The following is a 24,698-nucleotide window of genomic DNA, read 5'->3' as shown; positions in this document are numbered from 1 at the left end:
TTAGTATTTGCATGCCTTTCACAGAATTATACTTGGTAGAGGAAGTACTATTTGGTTTATTATCTGTACAGGATGAGCTTTTAGAATTGTGGCTGGCTTTCTGGAAGAGCAGAAACAAAAGGTTTATTTCCTTCCTCCCTCCCTCCCTCTATTTGTTTTAATAGCAGTTGTAAGTCCCACCCACCTTCTATGTTTTACTTTCTGCTAAATTCTGTAGGAGATTTTTTTCTTTTCTGTGGAGTTTGGGGATTTTATATATATCCACAAGAATTCCATCAGACCTATGTGTTGTCAGAATTTCTTTAATAAAATTTCTATTGTTTTGTTTTTTTGTTTTTTTTTTCAAATATTAAGCCTAAAATAAATGCCTTGATATATATCTGATTACTACAGCATGGTACATATTGTGTCATATTTTCCTTTCCAGAGACTTAAACGATTAATCAAAGGTTTATGTGTTCCTTGAAGGCTAAATGAGAATCTTGAGAACAGGAAAATAATAATGACAAAAAATAGTGTTGGAAGAGTAGTTAATACATTCCTCACTGCTGAGCTTTAATGCTTTAGCACAGTTTTCAAAGAAGCAGCAAATTATTAGAAAAGACAAAAATTAATCTCTTTTTTATGCTTTTCTGCAAAGAAGCCAGTAGTTTTCCCTAATACCATGTTCCTTCCTCAGCTCTGTAGCTTTGCATGTTTGAAACCTCTGATACATTCTCCATCTCTCACCTTGTATTAACTGGGAGGTTTACCAATGTAATAATCATATCAATCTTTTCAAATTTACAGAAGGTTTAAGGTGATGCTAAAGGAAAATGTTATTTGTCAAGAAAAAATAGGTGGTGTTTCCTCGCTGCATCTGCTAAAAGATTCTGCTGTGACTTGTGAATAGCCTCTGTGAAGTAACTATAAATCAAAGGTAGTACTAGCAGTGGAAAGGTAAATGGGTTTTGTGCTAGAATGGAAGCCCAAGCAGAGGTTGGTTGCTCTCTCTGTTTCTGTCTCTGTTTCTTTTATGTGGGTAAGAGGAATTTTAAGAAATCTGGATATTTTTGATATGAGTGTATTCTTGTGATGCACTCATTAAAATACTTGTGTACTTTTAATTTTTCTGTAATAGTGATTTGTTGCATTTTTAATAGGACATCTTGGGTTCTTGTGATAGATCAGTGTGATATCAGATCAAGATCACATATTTTTAAGCAAAAGTTCCTACTGTGGTTAATGGTGAGTTCTGTTTAACAGGCAAAGTTATAATACAGTCTGAGATACTGAAATAACTGCCTGCACTAATATTTCATAGAAGTTATTACTTATTTTTAAAATAAAAATGGAAAAAAAGCATTTACACAGAAGAATTTCTTAGATGTATTTCCAACATCACAAAAATAGACAAATCCACTTATTTTAGTACATTTTTGCAACAAATTTGCCAGATGGAAGTAAGTAATAGTCACTTTCTTGAACTAATTATTTCTCTCAGTTGTGCCTGGAATTAAAATGATTGATTATAGGGCACTCAGATTAAGACATTGCTTTTTTGCATACATTGCAGTGGCAGGTATTTTATGATCCTGGTAACATTACTTCAAAACTAATATAGATATATTCTTGTCTGATACGCAGTGGCACCTGTATTTTGAGTACATCCACATAGCTTAGTTGTCTTTCCTTCTCATAGTTTTAAGTGGAATGCCTATATAATGAATACACCACAGTTTTAGGGGAAAGTTGCCATTTAAAATTGGAAATGGGTTTCAAAGGAATTTAGCAAAATGCAGATGATGAATAATAAATGAACAGAGGATATGCTTGGGAGAATGTATCTCAGCAAGACATAAAGTCTTAGTGCACTTCAAAAGAGTTATGACTGGATTGTTATTTCATCCCAACAAGGAGGCAATTTAAGTAATAAAATGTTTAAAGATAAATAAAAATAAATATATAAATTTGGCCCTTTGCAACGTGTTCTATACTTAGAAGACACAATTTCATTAAACTTTCTTTGCTCCAATGAATTAGAAGAAAGCCAAAAGGATGAAAGTTCCATTACATTATCTAAGTGATATTCATTAGGTTCAGGTCTCCTATTTCATTTCATTCCATTACTTGCAAATAAAACTATAAAGCATTCAGAGATACGAGAAACCTTTCTATTTGATCCTTAAATACCTATAGTAGCTGTCTTGTGGCCAGGGAGTCAGAGGGAAGACACAGATGAGATGTGTGCATGCTGTGCTCTACGAATAAGATTTCTGTCAAGAGTAAGGAAAAGTGGCAGTTTATTGTCTGGACTTCTTGCTTTTTTATTAAAACGTACCTTTTAACAACTAGGATTGAGGGCCAAACTCAAGGGAAAGATACTGTGTGCTTCCAGAGAGAAAATGAAGAGCATGTATTCTTACTGCTATTTACTTCTTGTACACTGTTCTTCATCAATACCTCTAACTGGGCTTTAAAAATTGTTATTGTTGTCCTTGCCTTATGCAGAAGACGCTGCAATGCAAGGAGACAGAAATGGCGTACATGGGTCATCCTGCAAGCTAGCAGAATGCAACCTAGATCTCTTTCTGACTTGATGCATTATAGTGTTTTCTTATAACCAACTTCCTGCTATGTTGTCTGATGTTATACCTTGCAGGAAGTCTGACCCTTTAAATAAGTCACTGTGCAAAGATAATACATTTAATTTCTAGTTCTAGTAGATTCATTGAAAAGCTGTAGCCAGTTTCTGAAAAGCTGTAGCAATGGATTTCTTCATATGTCAGAGAAGGAGGTTTTTGACTTGTTTGCCCTTGGCTAATGTGAGCAGAGCCTGGGATTACAAACCGCTGGGCTGGCATCACTGTGATGGCCTGTGTTGACGGATGTACCCTGTGGTTGCGGCAGCCTCGAAACTAGCACTTCTGGCCATCAGCACCACAGCAGGAGGCTATGATGAACAAAGGAAAGAAATCAAAAGGCAGAAAATGAGGCAGAGGCAGAAAAATAAAAGCATTAGCTTGGGCTTGATGAAAATCGAAACAGAAATACTTTGTCTTCTCTTTTTAATGTATCAGTCTGTGTGTACTGAAGAAAATTACATTTAACAATCTGAAGTGCAAAATTATTCATGATAGAAACAAAAGTGATCTGATTTAAAATCTCTGTTTTACCTGTTCAATATCACTAATTACCATTAGATTTTCTATTATTACATTTCTGATATTTCTGCACATTTCTATCATTACATACTGGTAGCATAGAAAAAAGAACAATAAATTTAAGAGTTTATAATATGATTTTTAAAACTGATCTTATTTAGAAGGTGGTTTAAAAATATATGCATGTTCTTTATCTGATGTCTATTTATAAGTATTTGTTATATGAAAAAGTTTGTACCGACATGTCCACTATGGTATGTGACCTGGAATTGGTGGGAAGCTGGGAGGGTAACAGGGAAGACATCCATATGCTCACTGCATTTTTATACCTTCTTAAGTCTCTGTTGCTGTAGGACATGGATACTGGGGTAGGTAGGTCTTTGGTCTGGCTTGGTATATCTGTCTCACAGGGGACATGCAGAGCAGCTTTCAGCTGTGGATAATCAGAAGAAAACCAGAACAGACATGTGGGGGAGATACAAGCAAAGGTTAATAAAACCTTTCATCCAGCTTACAAAGCCTGCAAGAGTGTTTGCTATGTATGAGAATCAGCATTTTGTCAGAAGAGCGTTATCTGGCTTTTCAGCCAGCAGAGTGACTAGAGAGGCAACGTAAGGAGAGCAGTGTGAGGAATATGTCAGTATGGTTTAATACCACCTCTAATGAAATTAAGAAAAGTTCGGGAACCAACTTTATATGTAAACAGACCATGGGCGAGAAAAAACTGCATTCAATATTTTACAATATCAGAAGTATTTATTACAACATGACTAAAGGCTCAAAACAATATAATTGCTTTGTAGAACTTAGATGCTCTATTTCTCTTTAAAGCATGCTGGTTCAATTAAATATTACTTGTTTGTATTCATTTAATATTCATTTTGTCTGCTACTGCTATTCTATGTAAAGGCAAAATGAAGAGTAAGAGGAACTTAGGCTAAAAAGAAAGCTTTGGAGGAAGGGCTGTTTTAAAGTTGGGTAATGTTTTGAGAATTAGCTGATGTTTATAATAAGCCTAAAGGAGAGGATTTAATTCCAGGTGATAACAACACCACAAAGCCAGATAGTTCTGCCCTGTGAGCTGTCAACCTTTCATGTTTGTGTATGTGCCAGCGTATACTTCAGACAAACATGTTGCACCACTACTGCAAGCTGGAGGCTCTCAATAGCTTTGGTGCAGAGAGCAATTTTCAGGATGTTATGCCGTGGTACAAGTTGAATTACTTTGGGAAGAAATGCGGTATGAAGTGTGGACCTTGATACAGTTTCTTTACAAAATTGAATCTGGACAGCCAAGGCAACAAAATAAGTATTAAACAGTGACAAATACAAGATTAGAAGGTGGTTTTCTTCTTGTTGTTTGTTTTTGGTTTTTTTTTCTTCTTTTTAAAAAAGTCTTGAATTAGGTTCTCAGATCTGGCTCTATGGGGTGAATCAAGAATTAGCATTATATTAAAAAGAAAAAGAAATAGATACTTTTTACCCCCTCTATGTTTATAGCAAATGGGAAAAAAATAAGTCAATATCTATTATAGTTTTCACCACATTAAGGCACAGAAAAAAGCACAAAGCAGCCAAATAACTTCTCTATACAGTGAAATGTGGTGTTAAAAGTACCATGAGTTACAGCACAAGAAGCCACTGCATCAACATTGGGAAAGCATGTTGAATTCAAAATTGTTTTTTTATGGAATACTCAACCTTGTCTTACACTCACCAGTTTTCTAATATACAAAATTTATTTTCCTCCTTACTGGAAGAAAATAAATAATATCTGGTTCCAGTAGTTGTGAAGTTCTAGTATAACAATACTGTTAGGAAAACACTGAATAAATGTTCTGGGTTTTGTGATGTTGATGTCAGAATTTAAACTGGTATGATTACTCTTAGGTTTATTTCATGTGTATTACTTTCATGATTTTAAGAGAAGTTTGAAAGCAGATCCATAATGTTAATTACCATACAATGAATAGTATCAGGAGCATGTGTGACTGTATTTTTCCAATGGATGTTAACAGGGAAAAAATTAAAGGGCCCATGTTTTATTAAATGCCTTAATAATTAAATGCACACCTAGAAAGATAACTAAATGGCTGATTTTTCTGTATTTTGGTTTGCCTTTATCCCATCATTTGAAATTATGCTCTGGAAAGCTGGGGAAGAATGTGCAATTTATAAATGAGATTAATTTACATTACTGTTTTTTTTTTACATTTCATTGTTAATTTGAGAAATTTCAACAACTCATTCTTTAGATCATGAAATTCTTTGAACTGCACCGTGGCTTACACTCTCCCTTATACTATTAGGAAACAAAAAAATTTATCTAAGAGTCAAATCATTTGTAGGCCTATGTTTTATTATGTTGAGAATCTTTTCCCTTTTTTGTCTCTTTTCCATATCCTGAATCCATTTTCTTTGATGTAGACACTGCATTGCATGTTCTTTTCAACCTCTGAAAGAGGAGCCAAGAGAGACAAAAACATTTAATAGAAATGACAGTCAAGGTGATTCATAGCGCTCCTGGAGGGAAGAATTTGCTGGCAAACAGAGCAGGCAGCAAGTCATACAACACCTAAGGAGTCCTGCCACGGGTGGGAAAGATGCAAAAATAAAGGTTTTGTCTTTACTTTCTTGGCACTCTCAATAGTATAAATTACAGAATCTGTCTATCCAAATGTGGCCAGCTTGTTGTGTTGACAGCATATCAGACTCTGTATTAAAAAAAAAAAGATATTAATACTTTATGTAGAATTACAGCATTTTGCTGTATTACTTTTTACAGGCTATGTGTCTGTGAGACTCAGTTCCCTGTTTCATACTGCCTGTGATAAAAATATTTTGTTGCAGCAGCAGTTTTTCCTTTGTTACTGTAATTGTGTTAAGAACATATAGTTAATATACTGTACTAAGTTAAAGACATTCTTATCATATTTTAATTTTGCCCAGCAGATCTGCAAGTGATTCTGTCAACAGCTCTGAGGCTATTGTATTCTGGATGACCTGCTGTCATACAGCTCCTCGACCAGCTCTGCTATTAAGTGCTGCAGTTTGCATTCACTCTAGTCTCCCAGGTTCTTCAAATACTTCTTGATCTGTGTCTTTTTGACCTCTCTCAAGATTTACTGCTTAGGCTTGAACTGTGTCTTGTAATACTCATGTCCCTCTGACTCTCAGCCCTGTTATCGTCCAGTTAAACTCCTTGGCCCTCATCACAACCTTTTCATGTTACAAAGAAATTTGAGGTCTGCAATATTGAGTAGGTTAGCTTGTTTCTGAACTTAGAAAAACTAGATTTCTGCTAATCAGTCTCTCAATATCTCTTTAAATAGAATCCTTTCAAAATACTGAAAACTAAGCTGCTCATTGTCTTGTGCAGTCTGAGTCTCTCTGGCATTAAACTGTTAATGCTACTTACAGGCTCCAAACCAATAACACAAAATGGGTCAAAACCAGTTCTCATGGAAAGTACAGCAAAGTTCAGCTGAAATCAGTGGTGCAACCCTCATTTGTTAAAAAGGGGAGTAATGTCTTGCTCAATGCTTTAAGATATGTTTGGAGCTTTGTGTTTAGGGATACTTGGATTGTTTTGTCTTTCTTTGTTATTTGTATGAGAAGAAAAGCTTAAGGGATTTTCGATAACCTTATTTGCCCTGGATCAAAGTTCAAAGTAAGTTCTTTCTTTGTCAAGCAGTGATGATTTTAATACCTGAAACAATATTAAAATATACAATACTAAATCCTATGATAGCTTACTTTGTTCTTAGTTAGCTGCAAAAATGTCAGTGCTTTAGTGGGGGTTTAGTCTTCATTTTTTTAACTCTATTGTTATCAGTGCCTGAAATTTCAGAATAAACTTGTGGTAATGGATAATTCACTTATGTTCCTTCTCCCTAAAAAAAAAGATGTTAATACTCCAGAAGTTTAGAGGGAATCTTAATATTGTATTTTACAGTAATCTCTTTAGAAGACAAAGAATTACAAATGACATTTTAAACTCCCTAAGATGTCAGTGCCAACTCCCAACAACAAAGAGAAGTAAGCTTCCTATTTATTTCTGCAATTGCCACTTGTATTATGCTGATTAGTTAAAGGGTGGATAAACCATAGTATTTTCATTAAACAAGTTTAGCTCAATACAGGAAAACTATGATTCGTTCATCTAAGTATCTTTAAAACAAAATCCAAAGAGAAACTACTTTACATTCACAGCACCAGCCTTTTTTTCAAAGTGTGAAGTGGTTTCAGCACACATAGATCCCATTGGCAAGGCGTAACTGGATCAGCACACAGCAGGGAGAGTAGAGTGGCTGTGTGAAGACTGCTTCAATGGGAAAGAGAGAACCTAAAGAATATTCAAAAAGAGCAAATTAAAATATCATATGAGGCCTTGATTAGGTTTGACAGCTTTCCTAAATACATTCTTCTTGTTACTAGTATTTAACATCAGCTGAGGATTTGTGAAAGAGCAGCCACCCTCCATGTCCTGCAGCCTTCAAGTAGTGGTGGTGGGTGAGACTTATACATTGTGTTCTGTTGATCTCTTTCATTTTGAGTTGTATATCTCTGCTACATTAACTTCTATGAAACTGATTTTAACCCAAAATTTCACATTTACAAATACCATAATGATTATATAATATATAGAGTATGTTGCATGTGGTCTCTAGGTAACTTTCTCATATTTCTGAGGACCATTCAAAGCCTTTGCTTTCACTATTTTTTCATAATTTATCTTCAGTAATGTCTTGACTAGCAGGCAAAGAGATATTGTGAGGGTGAGCTGGGTACTTTCTCTTCTATCTCTGACAGTGAGAAAAAAATTGACAGTGGATTAGGAATATTTGGAGATTAATTTCTTGGTGGTTTTGGTTTGGTTTAGTTTTTTTTTAGTTTGGTTTGGTTTTTTATATCACAAAGCCCCTTTTCTCAATTCAGAGACATTTATTTTACTTCTGTGATTATTTTCAAATGAAAACCATGTCGTGCCTTGATGCTTCCAATGTGTTTGGGGCCATTTAAATTAGAAGTGAATTACTGTAGACTCTTGATAAATGGGAGAGAGAGGTGGGTAGCTGTAAAGAAAATTGGGGAGAAGCATCTCTCTGTTTGTAATGTCCATATAAAGAATGTATGGCAACCACATTCCTCAGCAACTGCTTGAGGTCAAAAACAGTGACTTGAAATCCTACAAGGAAATGTGGATAACTTAGCTGAAGATTTCAAAGTGTGCAGCTAAAATATTACAGAAATATTAGTTAATGTAGATGCCAGAAATTGGTTTCAAAATAAAAAAAATTGGTATTTTCAAATTAATTTTGGTCAAATCAACTTCCTGTTCATATATCTAGAAATACTACATTATTTTATTCTTTAAAAACTAAGGAAAGAAACAAAATGGCAATTCCTCCTCTCTACCCCAAATGAGACAAATGAGTTAATTAAGCTGTTTAAATTACTAAGTAGATATTTTGAAATTAATTCATTGGAAGTTAATTTGAAATTCTTATTTTAAAGGAGCACTGAGCATGGAAGTGTTAGCGTTGGGACTTTTCACCTTTATTTTTTTATTTTTCCTCTATCTTCCAAAACCCCAAAGAGACTTGTAGCTAGTTGTGAAGAATGGTACCAGTTACAGTTTTTTCATTCCTGCACACATTAAAGCATGTATTAAAGAAAAGAAAACATTCACCCCTGATTTTATCACATAGATATACAGAAAAATTCTTATTCTTTTTTCTTTTTTTTTTTTTGCTTATGTGTTCTTAATGTGACATTTTTTGAAAAAATAGTTCATGGAGCCATTTACAAAGATGGAGATGACACAGAAAAGAGAAAACATTTAAGTGAGTAGAGGGTACGTCAGGGAGCAGGTGGCCAGATTGCAGGGCTAGAGGGATTTCTGGAGGCCAGAGAGCATAGGACAGTTGGCTGCCATTTAAAGTCACTGTATGGTAGAGGCACAGAAGCTTAAAGAGCAGAGAAGAATATATATAATTATTTTGTTGTTTGTTTTTCCCTGCTTTCAGCTTTTTTCTCTAACTCCTCCCCTCTCCACAGGTTTTAACTCTCTGTGCAAATGAAATCTGCTTTGGTCAAGTGTGGAAGCACTTTAGTTTTTTTGAGAAAGCTCACTAAGGAAAAAGCCTAAACAGATCCCTACCCCAAAGCTGTGGTTCACTTTTAAGCCTTGTCATAGTCATATAAAGAAGTGTGCAGTATAGTGAAAATTTAGGCTTTTGGTGTACTTGCAGTCTTGTTCTCTAAATGGGTTCTTTTGTATTTAAACTTAAAAAAATCAACCCAATGTAGGTAAGTGAGAAGGTCAGATACGTCACTAATAGCTCTGTGTCAACATGCATATGAACACAGAATTGCTGATTAGTAGTTTGTCCATGTAAATGTGGTTTCTTGGTACTCCCTGGTAATGCTTTCATAAAATGGCTTGCTATTTGACAGCACAAGCCAAATAACAGTATTTACTACGTAAGCTTATCTGTGCACCTCATGATTATTTTGTATTCAGTTCTAAAAGCAACATACTTTTAATCTAATGACAGACCTTATTTTTGCCTAGTTGTCACAGTCACATGCAGATTTTTGTTCATATTTAAGTTGTCAAAAGCGGTATTTATTGCATCAAGGCGGATATTTTCAACATTTGCATTAGTATAAACGTGTCCTAGAGCTGGATTGAAGATACTTTGATGACAAGCACAGTTTTTAGGTACAATGTGATTTTTTTGATTATTGATGACTGGAAATTTATAGAGTCCCAAATGAGCAAAATTTTCAGCTGAAGTAAAGACTTGACCTTTTAAAAGAGGAATTTCTTCATTGAACACACATAATGATACATGAGGTATAGTGACCTGGTAAAAGAGAAATTTGCAGTTTGCAAGATGAACAATTTAGCTTTATTTCAATAATGTTGTTTTTTTTGTATCTCTGCTCTGGTTGAAGATTTTCTGCAACTTTTATTCTTTAAAAATTGGGAAGTGTTCAAAGTGGTGTTCTGAGGAAATTATCTCTTTACTCTGTGTAAATACATCTAAATTAAATACAATGATTATGTATTTTATAGAGGGCTGGTTAGAGGTAAAGTAGAACAATCTTACTGAAATGTAGCTGTATCTAATATACTTTGGTTTTTCTGGATAGCTAGCTGAATCTTGGAAACCATAATTCAAACTTACTTTCCAAAAAATAGGGGAAGTTTTCAGGGGCTGAATCTGCCACTGGAATTGCTATTTAGTGTACATTCTTAGGGTTATAGAACTACAAATAAACTGTTCAGCCACAGTGTCTGCTTAAAAAAGAGACAATGAAAAGCAGAGGCTAAGTGTATATAGCCTTTCATCAGCCCATTCCCAAACTAGTATTGAAGGTAATGTTGGATGAGCAGATGAAAATTGTATTGAAGTGAATAAAAGTTTTAAATCTCATAGGATTTAGTAATATGATGTGGCTTCATATGACTTCCAGTCATTCAATAAGAACATGTTGTAAATAATTTTTATGTGTCATAGTTCATTTCACTTGCTCTTGTGCAGGACTAAAATTATGCTGTTAACCTGCTTTGGAAATAGCAAAGACTCAACCCAAGTTTACTCACACAAATAGTCTTGTTACTGGGGCCAGTTAGATGAATGGGGTTTCTGTGGCCTGGTCTCAGTTTCTTCATGTAACACAGAAAATGTCTTCTATGTGATTAAGTGTCTGCAGATAGACAGATTTTCTTTGATAAATTATTACAGCGGGTTTTCTGAACTGTTTGTTCTGTTGCTCTTATGTATTAAGTCAACGCACAGTGTCTATGACAGAAAGTCTTAGCAAACATGAAAAATATAGTGGGTTTAACCTTTGATTTGTGGATTTTTTACATTGAACTGGATGAATATTACAGTTTTAATAATGGAAAAAACAACTACATCAGCTTTCAAGGATATAGATTTTTATTGATTTTTTTTGATGTTTATTATAAGGATGTGTTGCCTGTTGGGTATTTACCATAGACTTTGGAGAATAAAAAAAGCAATGGCTACAAGTTGCTTCTGGATATAGCTTACTTTGGGAGATATTTTGATTGGACGCAAGAGGAAACTCACAAGGAGAATAATCAGCAATTGGAATAATCTCCCTGGTGAAGTGATGGATTCCTGAACACTGAACACTTTTAAGGTCCAGGATGCTGATCCATCTTGTCTAAACTGTGCTTTTCCCAAGTAAGGTTGGGCCAAATGATCCTTGAGGTCCCTCCCAACCTCGTATTCTATGAGTCTCTCATTCAATAATTTCTGTTCTTTGGAGAGTTACCAGCTGATACATCTCTGTCTTCAAGAATTCAATCTGTTCTATAATAATATCACAGATTGTGTGGAAAAAATATTTTTAAGTGGCTTTTAATATTTATTTTAGTTATAATAAAGGAAAGATGAGAAGTGGCCTACTTGGAGTTACCACTCATTTTCAAAATGTATACTGGTGTTGTTCTAACTTTTGTATAAAATATAGAAAGAAGGGAACATGATATTAATTGACATCTAAGTATAAAGTGTAGTGCAGGAGAAATGCGAAGCAAAAATAGAACAGTCCAGGAAAGGATATTCAAGCGGACGACAGAGATTGGATTCATGCCTTGGCGAGGAAAGTTTTGGCTCCTGTCTTGGTAGTCAAAACTAAGTGATGACTTTGTGGTTGCTCAGTTCTTAGTCCTCTAATGTGATTAATTCCTGTGTATTTTCTAGAGAATAATTAATTAGTTTGTCTGGGATAAAAAGTGAAATATGTCTGTATTAAAAACAGGAGATGAAAAGTAATCCCATACTTGTGTTTTCCAAGCTTGAGTTTCTCCAAGAATTAAATTCTTACAGATACAGAGCTTGCTTTTGCACTATAACAGAAAAGTAAATCAAGTGTGCACTGTTAGCATCTTTTCTTGTTTTTCAGGTCCCTGGGGGAGATGCATGGGAGATGAATGCGGTCCAGGAGGCATCCAGACACGAGCGGTGTGGTGTGCCCATGTGGAAGGCTGGACCACTTTGCCCACGAACTGCAAGCAACCAGAGCGGCCGGACAACCAGCAGAGCTGTTTTCGGGTCTGTGACTGGCACAAGGAGCTGTACGACTGGCAGATCGGCAGCTGGAACCAGTGTCGGCCTGTCCTGTCCCGCAGCCACGAGAAGCCCCTGGAGTGCCTCAGAGGGGAGGAAGGGATCCAGACAAGGGACATCACCTGTATCCAGAAGTCCAACGGGGTTCCAGCCGAGGATGTCATCTGTGAGTACTTTGAGCCAAAGCCCCGGCAGGAGCAGGCATGCCTCATCCCATGCCGGCAGGATTGCATCGTGGCCGAATTCTCCCCCTGGTCAGAATGCTCGAAGACCTGTGGCAGTGGGCTTCAGCATCGAACTCGGCACGTTGTGGCTCCACCGCAGTTTGGTGGGTCTGCTTGTCCTAACCTCACCGAATTTCAGATCTGTCAGTCTAGTCCATGTGCTGTTGAAGAAAGCCTGTATAGTCTAAATGTGGGACCCTGGAGTGCATGCTCGGTGCCCCATTCAAGACAAATAAGGCAAGCAAGGAAACGAGGGAAGAACAAAGACAAGGAAAAGGACAGAGAAAAGGCAGTTCGGGATCCTGAGGCTCGTGAGTTAATTAAGAAGAAGAGGAATCGTAACAGGCAGAATAGACAGGAGAACAAATACTGGGACATACAAATTGGGTACCAAACAAGGCAGGTCACGTGTACTCACAGAAATGGGAAAACTGCTGCTCTGAGGTAACCACTATTTATAAATTTACATATCTTAATTTTTATCTGTTTAAAGTAAAACGTGCATAACTGGGTTCTTCTGCACAAGTCTGAATCTCAAAACAGGGCTCATACAATTTCCAATTCAACAGCCATCATCAAGCTCAATTTTTTTCTGTGACATGAAACATGCAAACTGTTGAAGATCATACTAAGCATCACATTGATGTGCACTATTAAACTATGTTAGCTCCCTAGCCTCTGTTTGTCGAAATAGATTTCCCCAAAAAGCCTGAAGATATTTCTCAAATGTTTGCTCTGTTTCTGTGTGTTCAGGTGGGCGTTTGCTCTCTATCAAGTCATGCATGTTTGGAAGAGCTGATGATACTGCTTTTAAGGCTCTGGGCACAAAGACTTACAGGAAACTGGGCAGGGTCAGACTTACAGTAAAAGTAGAAAGCAAGAGAGAAAGAAACTGCACAAGAAGGTAGTATCTACTCATTCCAGTAACTTCTGTTTTGAAATGTAGGAGCTTGATTCCTAAGGCAAAATAGACTATGAAACCTCTTAGTTTCTTCCACATACCTCCTCTGTTTCTTTCTCATCTGCACCTTTAGGCTGGCTATCTACTTTTGTTTGGTTTGGTGTTACCCCTCTCCTCATATTTATTTATTTTTTGTTTGTTTCTTTTTCAAGAGTTGTGACAGTCATGGATGTTTTGATAATCATTTCCACAGGCATCTCAATGCATTTCTGAAACCCTATTGTAGTCAATTTGTTTCTTTTATCTGGCTTTCTCTTTCTAGCTCATGTATTTCTTTCCTATCCTCCAGAATGTTTTTGTCCAACTCAAGAATCTTTTTTCAATCTTTGATGTGATTCTTTCTTTTTCTTGACCCCTAATTACATGCCTGATTATTTTACTTCAGCTGTGAAATGACTAAAATATCTTGCTGAATGGGGCTGACACACATTCTTCTATGTTAGCATTTATGAACTTTCAGAATATTTCACTTTAGAGTTTTTGTTGTGTCACCTAAATATTCTGTCACAGAACTTGTAATTGTTTCAACCTTTTCTATCAAACCCATATATTAGAGTTTTTTCAAGTGTAGAAAACATTTTTCAAGTATATTCCTTTCAAGAGAGGATCTAGCAGTAAAACAGGAAAAAGATGAGAGATGTCTGGCTTAAGGAAAGAACTGAAAGGTTCATATTGTTTAGTTGGAAGCAGGGACATATGAGTGAAGATGTGAAGTGTCTATGAAGTGTCTTCCATCACAAGGAAGAATGGAACAAGCTGTTCTCTCTATATATTATAGACGTATTGGAAAAGCAACAATGGACTAACCCTAGCAGTGCTGAATGAGGCTAGGCTTCTCAATTCTGGGAATAGTGAGGCTCTGGAAAAATTCTCTGGAGCATATGTGGCACCTCCATCTTCAGAGGTTTCTAAGAACAGGCTAGTCAGTGATGACATACCTGCAGCAGCTCTTGGTTAGTGAAGAGGGGCTGATATATTGTTTTTTTACAGTCTCTTCTAGTTCTGGTTTTCTTCATTTCCTTGTGATTTTGATCCAGACTTGGATAAAAGTATGTACAAAAAAAAAATCTCAGAACCGGTGTGCTCAGACAGGTGTTGGCTGCTGCCAACAGCACTGTCAGTACGGTACAGGAACAGTTTGCCTTTACTCCTTCCTTTTCCAGCCTCACATCATGCAGCCCACACTGTGCCTAGACTAGCATCATTACTCTTTAAATACAGGGAGAAATTTATTAAACATCAGTTGCTATCAGATAGCAGCCAGCTGCTCTTTTTGAAATTCCCTCAGTTTTTGAAAGGCTAAAAAAATATTGAGGAAAAAGAAAAGGAAGGAAAGAATGTCACAGTCATGTGCTGAAGCTGAAGCTGTGATAAATGGTAAAAGAAAGTAAAAGTACAGTTGGAAGTCAAGAGCATACTTTATTCTTCATCTTTACACTCACTCTTAAATTCACTGAGATCAGTCCCTGCCCTGTCTTAAGTTCAGATACCTAAGTGTATCATGAACATTTCAGTCTGGTGCAGGGAAATGGATGAAACCCTCTTGCCTGAGGCAGTGAAACAATAGATAATACAATATAGGAGCAATTCTTCATAAGGAAGAAAATTATACAAATGATGCATTTTTATGTCTAATGGATAAGATTTTGTGTTGTAAATGCACATGGGATTTCTAGTGGTCTTCATGTCAAGTTTAATATTGAATATTTTTTTCCAGATGCATAGTATAAACAAGAATATTTGGTTAAGTGACTCACATGAGAAATTCTGGCACAGATAACTTAGCTTTCAGGGACCTATATATGTGTATCACCTGTATATCCATTTTCATCATTTACATTTCACTCTTCACTAAGCAGTCAAATGCTTTATTCTATGGCTGGCATTCCAGAATCTGAAACAATAGAATTATTTTTCTACCCAGAGTGTCAATGCAGCCAAATCAAGTGATTTTATCATCAGCATCACATAGTGATTGTGTTACTAAATAATATAGACAAGTAAGGTAACTGAAAAACCTGCCATTCTCATGTGAAATGCTTTTCAGCTTGAATAGTCCATTTTCAGTGGGTTTTGACTTTAGCAATCAGAAACAATCAGCCCCCTGGCAGCATGACTGAAAGAAGAATAAAAACCCTCAGGCGAGTAATACTTTTTGCAGAGGTGGCAAAATTGTTATAGTATAAAAAGGGTTTTAAAACAGAATAACTTTCAGAAAGGTGCCCCAGAGAAAATGGTTCTGTAACGCTGTCAGCAAAATTTCAAAACAGGCAAATTCTCTTGACACATCAGCACACCAGACATGGTAAAGAGAAGTGAAACAAGAAAATCAAAGTTTAATTTATACACTTTATTGCTGAGTGAAGAATAGATGGTCTCCGTGAAGGATGAAATATTGGATTTTGTATTGCTCATTCTGCAATAATGTGTGTGTTACATGGCCTGTATTTGCCTTATGTTCCCCTTAGTCTGAAATTCTGGTGCACTGAAAATATTTTAGAAATAGAAATGTTAGGAAAAAAAATAAATTTTAAAGGGTTATAAAATGACTGCTCCAGATAGTTAACAAGATCAGGACAGTGCTGCTGTTAGTGTAGAGAACAAAACTGATCCCTTGAAATGTTTCCACTTTGGTGAAAGTGGAGTTTGCCAGAGAACCCAAAGAGAGCTGTTAAACAACAAACTGTCAATGTAGAGAAACATAAAACATATGTAAAAGTTCATTTTGAGCTGAAAATCTGTTTGCCCTATTACAAGTTGTAATGATTATGCTTCACATTAAGCCTATGTAATTTTCTATTGTAGTATAGACTTTGGTTTTCCTTTATTCTACTCTGCCAAATTGTTATTATTGTGTCTCTAGTGGTTCCTCATAATTATGTTCCTGAGCAGACCTTTGTGGAGTTTGCAAAAACATTTGCCTAGTTTTGTATAAGTCTAAGAATAGTTTTTGAGGGGTTTTGGTTGGTTTTGGTTTGTTGGTTTGGTTTTTTTTTAAGCAATGTTTAATTCCTACAACATTTATATTGAGGTGCTTTGCTGAGAACCCACTGGATTGGGAATTCAGTATTTGAAAGGACTGAAGCATAGACATTTATAACTGCAAGAACATGGAACAGAACTAGTTCTTGGTCTGTATGTTTCTGCACTTCAGCAAAGATTTTGAAATCCACTGATAAAGCACATCATGTTCCCCTCAAGCAGCTGGTCCATGGGCATGGGGACAGCCTGTCACCGCTAAGAGTCACTTAGCTCAACTGGCTGGAAAGGGGGCTGTAGTTAAAGCAGTTCTGCAAGCATATAACTGCCTCTTATAAATAAAATTAAAAAAAAAATTCCCAGGAATTTCTACACTCTTTCCTTTCACTTTCTCCATCATTTGAATATGGCTTGTTTGTCTTACTTATGCTGAGACCAAAACAATCCTATCTGAATGGGGGGAGAAGTAGTTACTATTCTCTTGGAGCATCACTGTAGTAGAGACCTGTTTGTGAAGCTGAACATTATTGATGACCTGAATGACCTGAAGGGAGAATTCAAGAAAAAAACACTTAATATGCAGAACTTTTATTTCTTTTCTGGGAAATAACCTTATGCAATTACAATAGTGTGACATAGTGGTGGGGCAGAAAAAATAATCCAAAATTTTAGAAATGCTTAATTAATGCTGATTAATTCCTTAGCAGATTGGTTGATTCTTTTTATGCATTTGATCATATGTTCATGTTTCATTTGTTTCACTTCTGTCCTTCTTAGGTAATTATTTATTTTCATCCTCCTCACTGATTCTGTGCATTCATGGAATACCTAGCAAACTATATCCACATCTTGTAACAGATTAAAATCTCTTGAAAGTTTTTATAATAGTCTTATTGTAGTGCTTTACTAAATTTCAAATTTGGGTGAGTTTGTCCTTTTATTTATTCCAATATTATAGTTCAGACATGAGAAATTACAGGAGGGTCAAAATTATTGAATTGTCTTCCTGATTTGGAGTATGCAGTTTGAAGATATATAGTGCATAATTTTCCAGCTTACTTCAAGTAGACCGGTATCTGCTGAAAGCAGTATCACTATACTTGCTACTGACCACAAGTCTAAAGCCAGATACCCAGGAACTGAGGAATTCAAGAATGACCAACTAAGTATTTAGACTGATGAGTAAGTGATATTCAAGATGTATTGGCAAGAGAAAAAAGATGAGGAATCTTCTCCTTTAGAATGGCATTGTAGCTTTGTTTTCCTTTCTGGGTCCTGAAACCTCTCAACCCAATGCTACCTTCCAAATCACACAGAAAATGTCTCCATCCATGGACTTCCACTCCTTATAGATTATAGGCAGTATAAAGGAGGAAGATAAAAAACCCGTAGCAGCATAAGCCTGTTGCTTTATTTCTGCCACTGATTTGGAGAAGCAGACAAGTCATGCTGAGGTACATACTGTCAGACAACAAACAGAAGATTCAAACATACAGTACAGCAGCTCAGTTTGTTGGACCCTATAATGTATTCCTGGCTTAAAAAGATCTTAAGGTATTCTCTCCACTTGTCTGAGTGCCCCCACGAGGCAACAGGCAAAAAGGGTGATGTGTATGAATGTGGCAGTAGTTAAGGTGGAAATAACTTCAAGGAGATGGGCTGCAGGAGGGTGATGGAATAGCAATGCAGAGCAGAGGGGTTGTAGAGATGAAGGAGCATAAGCAAACTTTTGTTTGTTCATTGAAGATCTGATGAAAGCATATATGTCTGCATGTGCTTTTATGTTACTAGAAAGGCAGTTCTACAGCTGTTTTTATAGAGGAAGCCTCCAAGCTCACCACCCTGTAAAGGTTTGGAAGCAGTAAGTTGTTCACTTACAGAACACCTGTACATATCACATATTTGGATAATGAGCTATATACGGTCATCTTCATTCATTAACTTGTAATCACTTAGAGCACATGCTGTTAATAAATGGAAAAGAGGGAAGAAGAAAGTAATCTTGGAAGAAAAACCTCTTGATAACCAAAAATGGCAGTGTTAATTGTCAGGTGCATTGGGTTAATAAAAATGTAAAATATTTTTAGAGAAACAGGATGCAAACATTTCTTTCCTACCGTTTTCCACTGTGCCTTTAGAATTTCCATGAATTTGAAAGTCAGAAGCATCCTGTAGTTTTTTAATGTGATTTTGGTGGAGACAGTATTTTCTGTGGATATCATTCAATGGGTGTTTCTTTCTATTCTAAGTACCTGCTCCATCATCTTACCGAGGCTACTGTTTTGACAGCAGCTTGTCAGTATTGCTACACACTTGACATACCATGCCAAAATCTAGATTTAAGATGGAAACGTACACACTGTGCTGAATAATTGAAACATCAGCAATGAACAATTTCTTTTTCTACACCATATTTTAACTCCTTTCATACAGTGAACAGTTGTTCTGTCATTAAGATGTATGATATTCATATATTTCTGTGCAAAGCATCAAAATTGCATGCCTGTGTAGAATATGTTTTTATTCAAATAAAAAAATCTTTCTGAGCAAAATATAATAGCTAGTAATGTAATGAGGGTTGAACTACATGTTCTGATAATCCCTTGTAGCCATAAATCCTGTAAGTGAATAAATGAATTCTATGAATGAATGCAATGTTGAATTTCTAGCCTTAATCTAGTAAGAGATTAAGATGCACAGTGGTAACTTGAATTAGGCACTGTGGTCTTCAAGAAAGATTGGCCTGCAATGTACTTTTATGCATATTTTCTTCCTTATCAGATAATATTAATGTTAATTGACTTCAATATGAGTAACCAAATACATATGAATCAAGTAGTATTTTTGGTAAATTTTAGACTTCTTTATATGGGTATTATATGATAATAAATATTTCCATAAGGGACAAACTAGAATGTATTACGTTTTTTAGATTTATTTTGTGGTTTGTCTTTTTTTTCCTGTTGTGTAGCTGCTAAGCATAGTCCAGAACATAGAGTATGCCATTGTTTCCTTGATCAGCTTTATAAAGTTATGGTACAGCAGTACATGAGATGAGCATCCTCCTGGGACATACTGTCCCTGAAAGTGGGGACTGCAGAGTGGGAAGTCAGAGTTCTTCCCTTACAGATCCCCAGAACAGCAGGGTTGGGTACTTCAGTGCCTAACTTTCAGTGGTCCTACTGAAAATAAAATGTGCAGCCCACATCCTAATATTGACCTCTTTCTTCCAAATGTTGCAGCCTGAGATTAACCCAATGATACTGTCAAAAAATCTAAGCATTAGTAAAGGGAAAAATGTAAAATAATACCTGAAACACAACTAGTATTTGTAATATAATTTTCAGTAATATATTTCTTTACATCATATCATCAATATTGTGTATTTTTATTCACAAAGTTTGACATTGTGTTTATTTTTTCTTTGCCAATTACTCCATGAAACTAGCTATTATATTTGGGTCAAAATAAATGCTTATTCATGCTATGCAACAAAAATTCCCACTGACAAAGAGAAATCCCTCCCAAAACCTTTAATAAGTGATTTATGTAGACTCTTGCCAAAAAACCTACTCTACCAATTTTAAAATTATCTATAGCATGAGATGTACATACATGTCTCTGTGCTACTGGACTGTGAAAGATAGCACGTCTCACTAAACCCTTCTGCTTTCTTGTCTCAAACCTTTACAGTATCTGTGACAGCCCTACGGCAGCTGTTGTTGACACTTGTTTGGTGTAGTAGAACTTGTTTTTGCTTTGTCTGTATTACTGCATTTTTTCTTGGCACAGTACTTGTCAGCAATCTCTATCTTCTCCTGTAATGTGGGAGGCCTGAGTGGTTTTGTTTATTTCAAAATTGTTTTGGCTGTGCATCCTTGTTGGTAGAATTAGCTAAAGTTGTGAAAGGATCACGGGAAAGTAGTCTTGTAAAAAGCACTTAGATGGACAGTACTTGAATTGTAAATGAAAAAAAGTGGCCTCATTGTTTGTGTGATTATAACAGCCTATTACACAGGGTGGTACTAATGGTTTCTCACAACAATGCACAGTATGACCAATAATAAACAGTGCAGCTGTAGGGAAAATGAATCAGGACTATGTCATTTTCCACTAGGAAAAAGGACAGGCACTGTATTTTTGCTAACTTCTTTAAAGAAAGAAGCATGTACAAACCATAAATTGAATCTCTCAAGGATGACTAGACTCTACAAATGACATTTTGTATCTTCAGACTAGCTTGTGGGGGTTATCTAATATCCAGATTTAAATCACTTTTCTATCATTCCTGCTGTCCAGTACCTTCAAATTAAACATTTTTTTTCTTAATGATATGAAAACCTCTCTTTACTTTATGCCAAGTAGTTTAGCAGTCTCTTTCAAAATCCAGCTGTGTCTTTGATATGGGAGTGGTATAGATTTAATTTTACTATTATTGCTTGATACTTGTACTCTAAGTTAACTCCAAAATCCCTCTTACCTGTACAGAGCATCTTTTAAGGTTTCATAGTGGTCATATACAGGGTAAGGAGTAGACCTTACACATTTAATATTAAGATTTGGATTTAATTCTGGATAACTAAAGGATTAATATTCAGCATGTGCATGGCTGTATTTCCCCAGGCCTCCTGACCACTAGAGTGATTATTCAGAGTTGCCAAAGAAAATTGTACACATGGGTACATATATCTCAAAGGTTGATTTGACCTTCTGACCCAACCAGATTATTTCTGCAAGGTCGTTCTGTTAAGGGTGTGAGTATCTTGGCTGTGGGAGTGCCTATGTGTAGTCAGATTTCTCAGCAGTGTAAGCCTGAGCTGTTTTAGGATGTGATACTAACAAGTGGTGCGGTACAGGTTTTACCCCTTCCTTCCCTGTAAGGTTACAGTTATGAGGAGCAGATGTGGTCTTTGGAAAGTATTCCTTACAGTCTCACACTTCTTGTAGCAATTTACTGAGATTTAAGCAAACTACTGATACTCTGTCTACTGGGAAAAGTAAAGTATGCTTGTATTCAAATCCTGCTTTAACTTCTTTTTAGTTCTAAGGATTCTTTGGGATTTGGGCCAAGGTTCATTCATGCCTGTAGGTTATTTTGCAAGTTTGCGGTTCAGCTTAGTGGTTTGTTTTAGTGGTATTTACAATTGCTATTATTTTCAATCACAAATTTACTTTCTGATTCTTTTCCAAAATTTTCCTCTAGTTTTAGTTTGCCCTTCAGTCTATAATGGCAGCCTTTACAAGCCTGCTTCTGTGTATTTGTGTTTGTGTGTGTAATTTTGATTTTCAAGTGCTAAACTATCGTGTGCTTTTGGTGTTGTATAAGAAATTTGTTACCATTCTGAGGCTTTCTGCAGACAGGTGTGTTTGGTCAAATGGACTTGTACGTCAATAGTTCCTGTCTTGTCTAGTGGGAAAGATTGAAGACCATTTTGCTAGCAGTATTCAGTGATGTAATGTCTCATGAGATCAGCAAGAATTCAAGAGAGACTCTCATGGTTCCTGCTGCAGCTAGTTGCAGGAGGTCCCTGATGGTGTGCAGGATATTGAAGGCTAGGAAATGGTTAAATTATTCTGCTCTGAGGGAGCCCACTATGGGCTTTTTTTTTTTTAGTGTACCTGATAGTCTTTTTTTCTTCTTCCTTGCTATTTAAATAAAACTACATAAAAACCTGTTAAAGAATTTTGGATTTTCTTAGCATGTTGATTATGCTTCCATCTGAAACCGTTGGAAGCAGCTCCCTTTTTCTGCTGAAATGCTGAACCTCTTCATATGATACTCGGTACAGGTTTCTTCCAAGCAGTTAGCCTAGGTTTTGGTTATGTCTTCTTCAAGCATCTAAAGTTTTTAATTCATTCGTTCAATCTTGTGGATTGAATAAAAATTGTATTATGTTGTTGGGGTTTTGCTTTGGAGAATATGAGCAGACCTTTTATTTTTTGCTGAAAATGAGGTAGTCTTCTTCAAAAAGAATAATAAAGTTCCCCCCCAAAAGGTGCCGAGGTTTAAATCTCCAGCAGACAGAACAGATTCTGAATCCACAGCCCTTTCTGATCATGAAGGGCGTGTGGTATCTAGTCATTGTGATGCTATTTACTATGAGGAAGTCAATAGGAGGAAGAATGCCAATTTTTTCCTAGGTTTTGTGTGGTGTCTAACAATAGAGATGCATGTTGAGTATCTCTTAATAATGCCATCTCTGCTGAGCACTCTGATGTGGAGGTGTCTGCTTTCCCACTAGGGTTGAGGGTAGGTCAGTCGTGCCAGGACTGCAGCAGCCTGGGCAGATATGTAAGTTCACCTACAATGAAATTTAGAGCCACAGGACCCAAGAGCTTGTGGCCTTAATCCACTACCACATCAAATAGTGATCCAGGATTGAAAGATCAGAGTTTTCAATTTAAGAAGTTGAAAAATTTAACTTAAGTCCTTTTCAGTCGAGCCCTACCTCATGGCTTTTGTTTCTTGTGAATACCGTAAGTTTATGTTAGCATCAGTCTCCTGAACCATAGCCATGTTACTCATTTTAGAACAAGGGAAATATCTGTATGTAATCAAATGGAAAATCAGCTAAAGAAAATATAAATATACCAGAATTCCAGGAGAATGCATATAGTGGATGAAAGTAAGGAATAATAGCTGTGAAAATTTCATTAATGAAAATCAAAGCTGAACATTGATAACAGTGAAAGAATAGGCAAAATAACACAGGCAAAAGTTATTGAAGAGACTATTTGACTTGCATTAACCTTGTCACTTGGGGTCCATTACTTTACATTATAGTCAAAATCAGTAAATAGCCATTCTTGTTAAATATCAGCACTGGGTGAATTAACTGAATTTATTATAAAGGACATATTCTTCATTTTTCAATTTTAGGTTTAAATTGCAAACCTCACATTGATACTCTATTACATTTGAGCATGAAGAGCAGCTGTACTGGGAAAAGCACAAAATCGATCTTCAAAATGGTGTCTCCAACAGAGACAGTCTAGGGAAGTGCATACAGAAGTCTGTAAGCTCAAAAGTGCCACAGAGAAAGTGAATATAGTTATGCAAGGCCTGAAACAAGAAAACTAAGTTAACTGAGCAGTTTTAAAGCAAAAATAGCTATCTACAGTTATTGATGAGTAAAAAAGGTGTGTAATGCATTGTTTCTAAGATGATATATGTACCAAAATCTTATCTAGGTTCAGAAAGCAGTTATACTAATTTGTGGAGGAAACTCCATAAAGGGCTCTTCAATGCTAAGATACATCTTGTCTTCAGGAAGTCTGTAAGCTGTAGTTTTTTGGAAAACCAGAGGATATCTTGGGAGAGTGGGACGAAATACTTGTTGTCTGTCCATCTTTGCCTTTTTTTGCTGCTGCCAAGACAGGTTTCAGACTGCAGGCACTATTAGTTAGAACCTCTCAGCCATTCTGATGCTGCTGTTCATCTCTTCTCATTAACTCACCTTTCTAGTTATCAGTTCAACATAATATGGAGGAAACATCAGCAAAAGTAGAAAATCTCTTAGTTGTACAGGTAAGTTATGTATGGAGTATGCTCATGACGTAGAGTCCTACTGCCTAGTTTAAAACTTATTTATTTTTTCTATTCATCCTCCATAAATTTAGAGATTTACTCTCATGCATTACCATGTGCTTGGCTTTATGCATGCAGTATGCACAGCTTTATCTATAGGCTGTGCTGCTGTTCAGAAGGACCTTGATAGGCTGGAGAACTGGGCAGAGATAAATGTAATGAGGTTCGACAAAGGTGAGTGCAGGGTACTGCACCTGGGTAGGAATAACCGCAATAACCAGTACAGGCTGGGGGCTGACCTACTAGAGAGTATTTCTGCTGAGAAGGCCCTGGGAGTGGTAGATAACAGGTTGACTATGAGCTAGCAGTGTGCCCTTGCAGCCAGGAAGGCCAATGACATCCTGGGTTCCACTGGGAAAAGTGGCCAGGAGGTCAAAGGGAGGTGATCCTTCCCATTGGCCCTAGTGAGGCCACGTCTGGAATACTGCATCCAATTCTGGGCTCCTTAATACAAGAAAAAACAAGCAGCTACTGGAAAGAGTCCCATGGAGGGCCACAAAAAATTACTAAGGATTTGGAGCATCTTTCTTAAGAGAAGAGACTGCAGGAACTGGGCCTGTTTAGTCTAGAGAAGTCTGACAGGGGATCTGATAAAAGCATATAAATATCTCAAAGGCAGGTGCCAAGAGGATGGTGCCAGACTCTTTGCAGTGGTGCCCAGAAACAGGATGAGACCCATGGCCATAAACT

The 24,698-nt window shown here is 36.4% G+C and overlaps 1 protein-coding gene across 1 annotated transcript in view; it reads left to right on the top strand.

Moving 5' to 3' along the window:
• Positions 1-24,698, top strand: part of THSD7A (thrombospondin type 1 domain containing 7A) — a 268,432-nt gene that overhangs the window by 134,551 nt on the left and 109,183 nt on the right. The window contains exon 5 of the mRNA XM_071560812.1: positions 12,093-12,924. Within this exon, the coding sequence (XP_071416913.1) occupies positions 12,093-12,924 (832 nt within the window). The remainder of the gene's footprint in view (positions 1-12,092; positions 12,925-24,698) is intronic.

This window comes from Pithys albifrons, chromosome 7, assembly GCF_047495875.1.
Source record: "Pithys albifrons albifrons isolate INPA30051 chromosome 7, PitAlb_v1, whole genome shotgun sequence".
Taxonomy (NCBI): Eukaryota; Metazoa; Chordata; class Aves; order Passeriformes; family Thamnophilidae; genus Pithys; species Pithys albifrons.
Note: the sequence above shows the minus strand (reverse complement) of the source record. Positions and strands in the feature narration are given on the sequence as shown.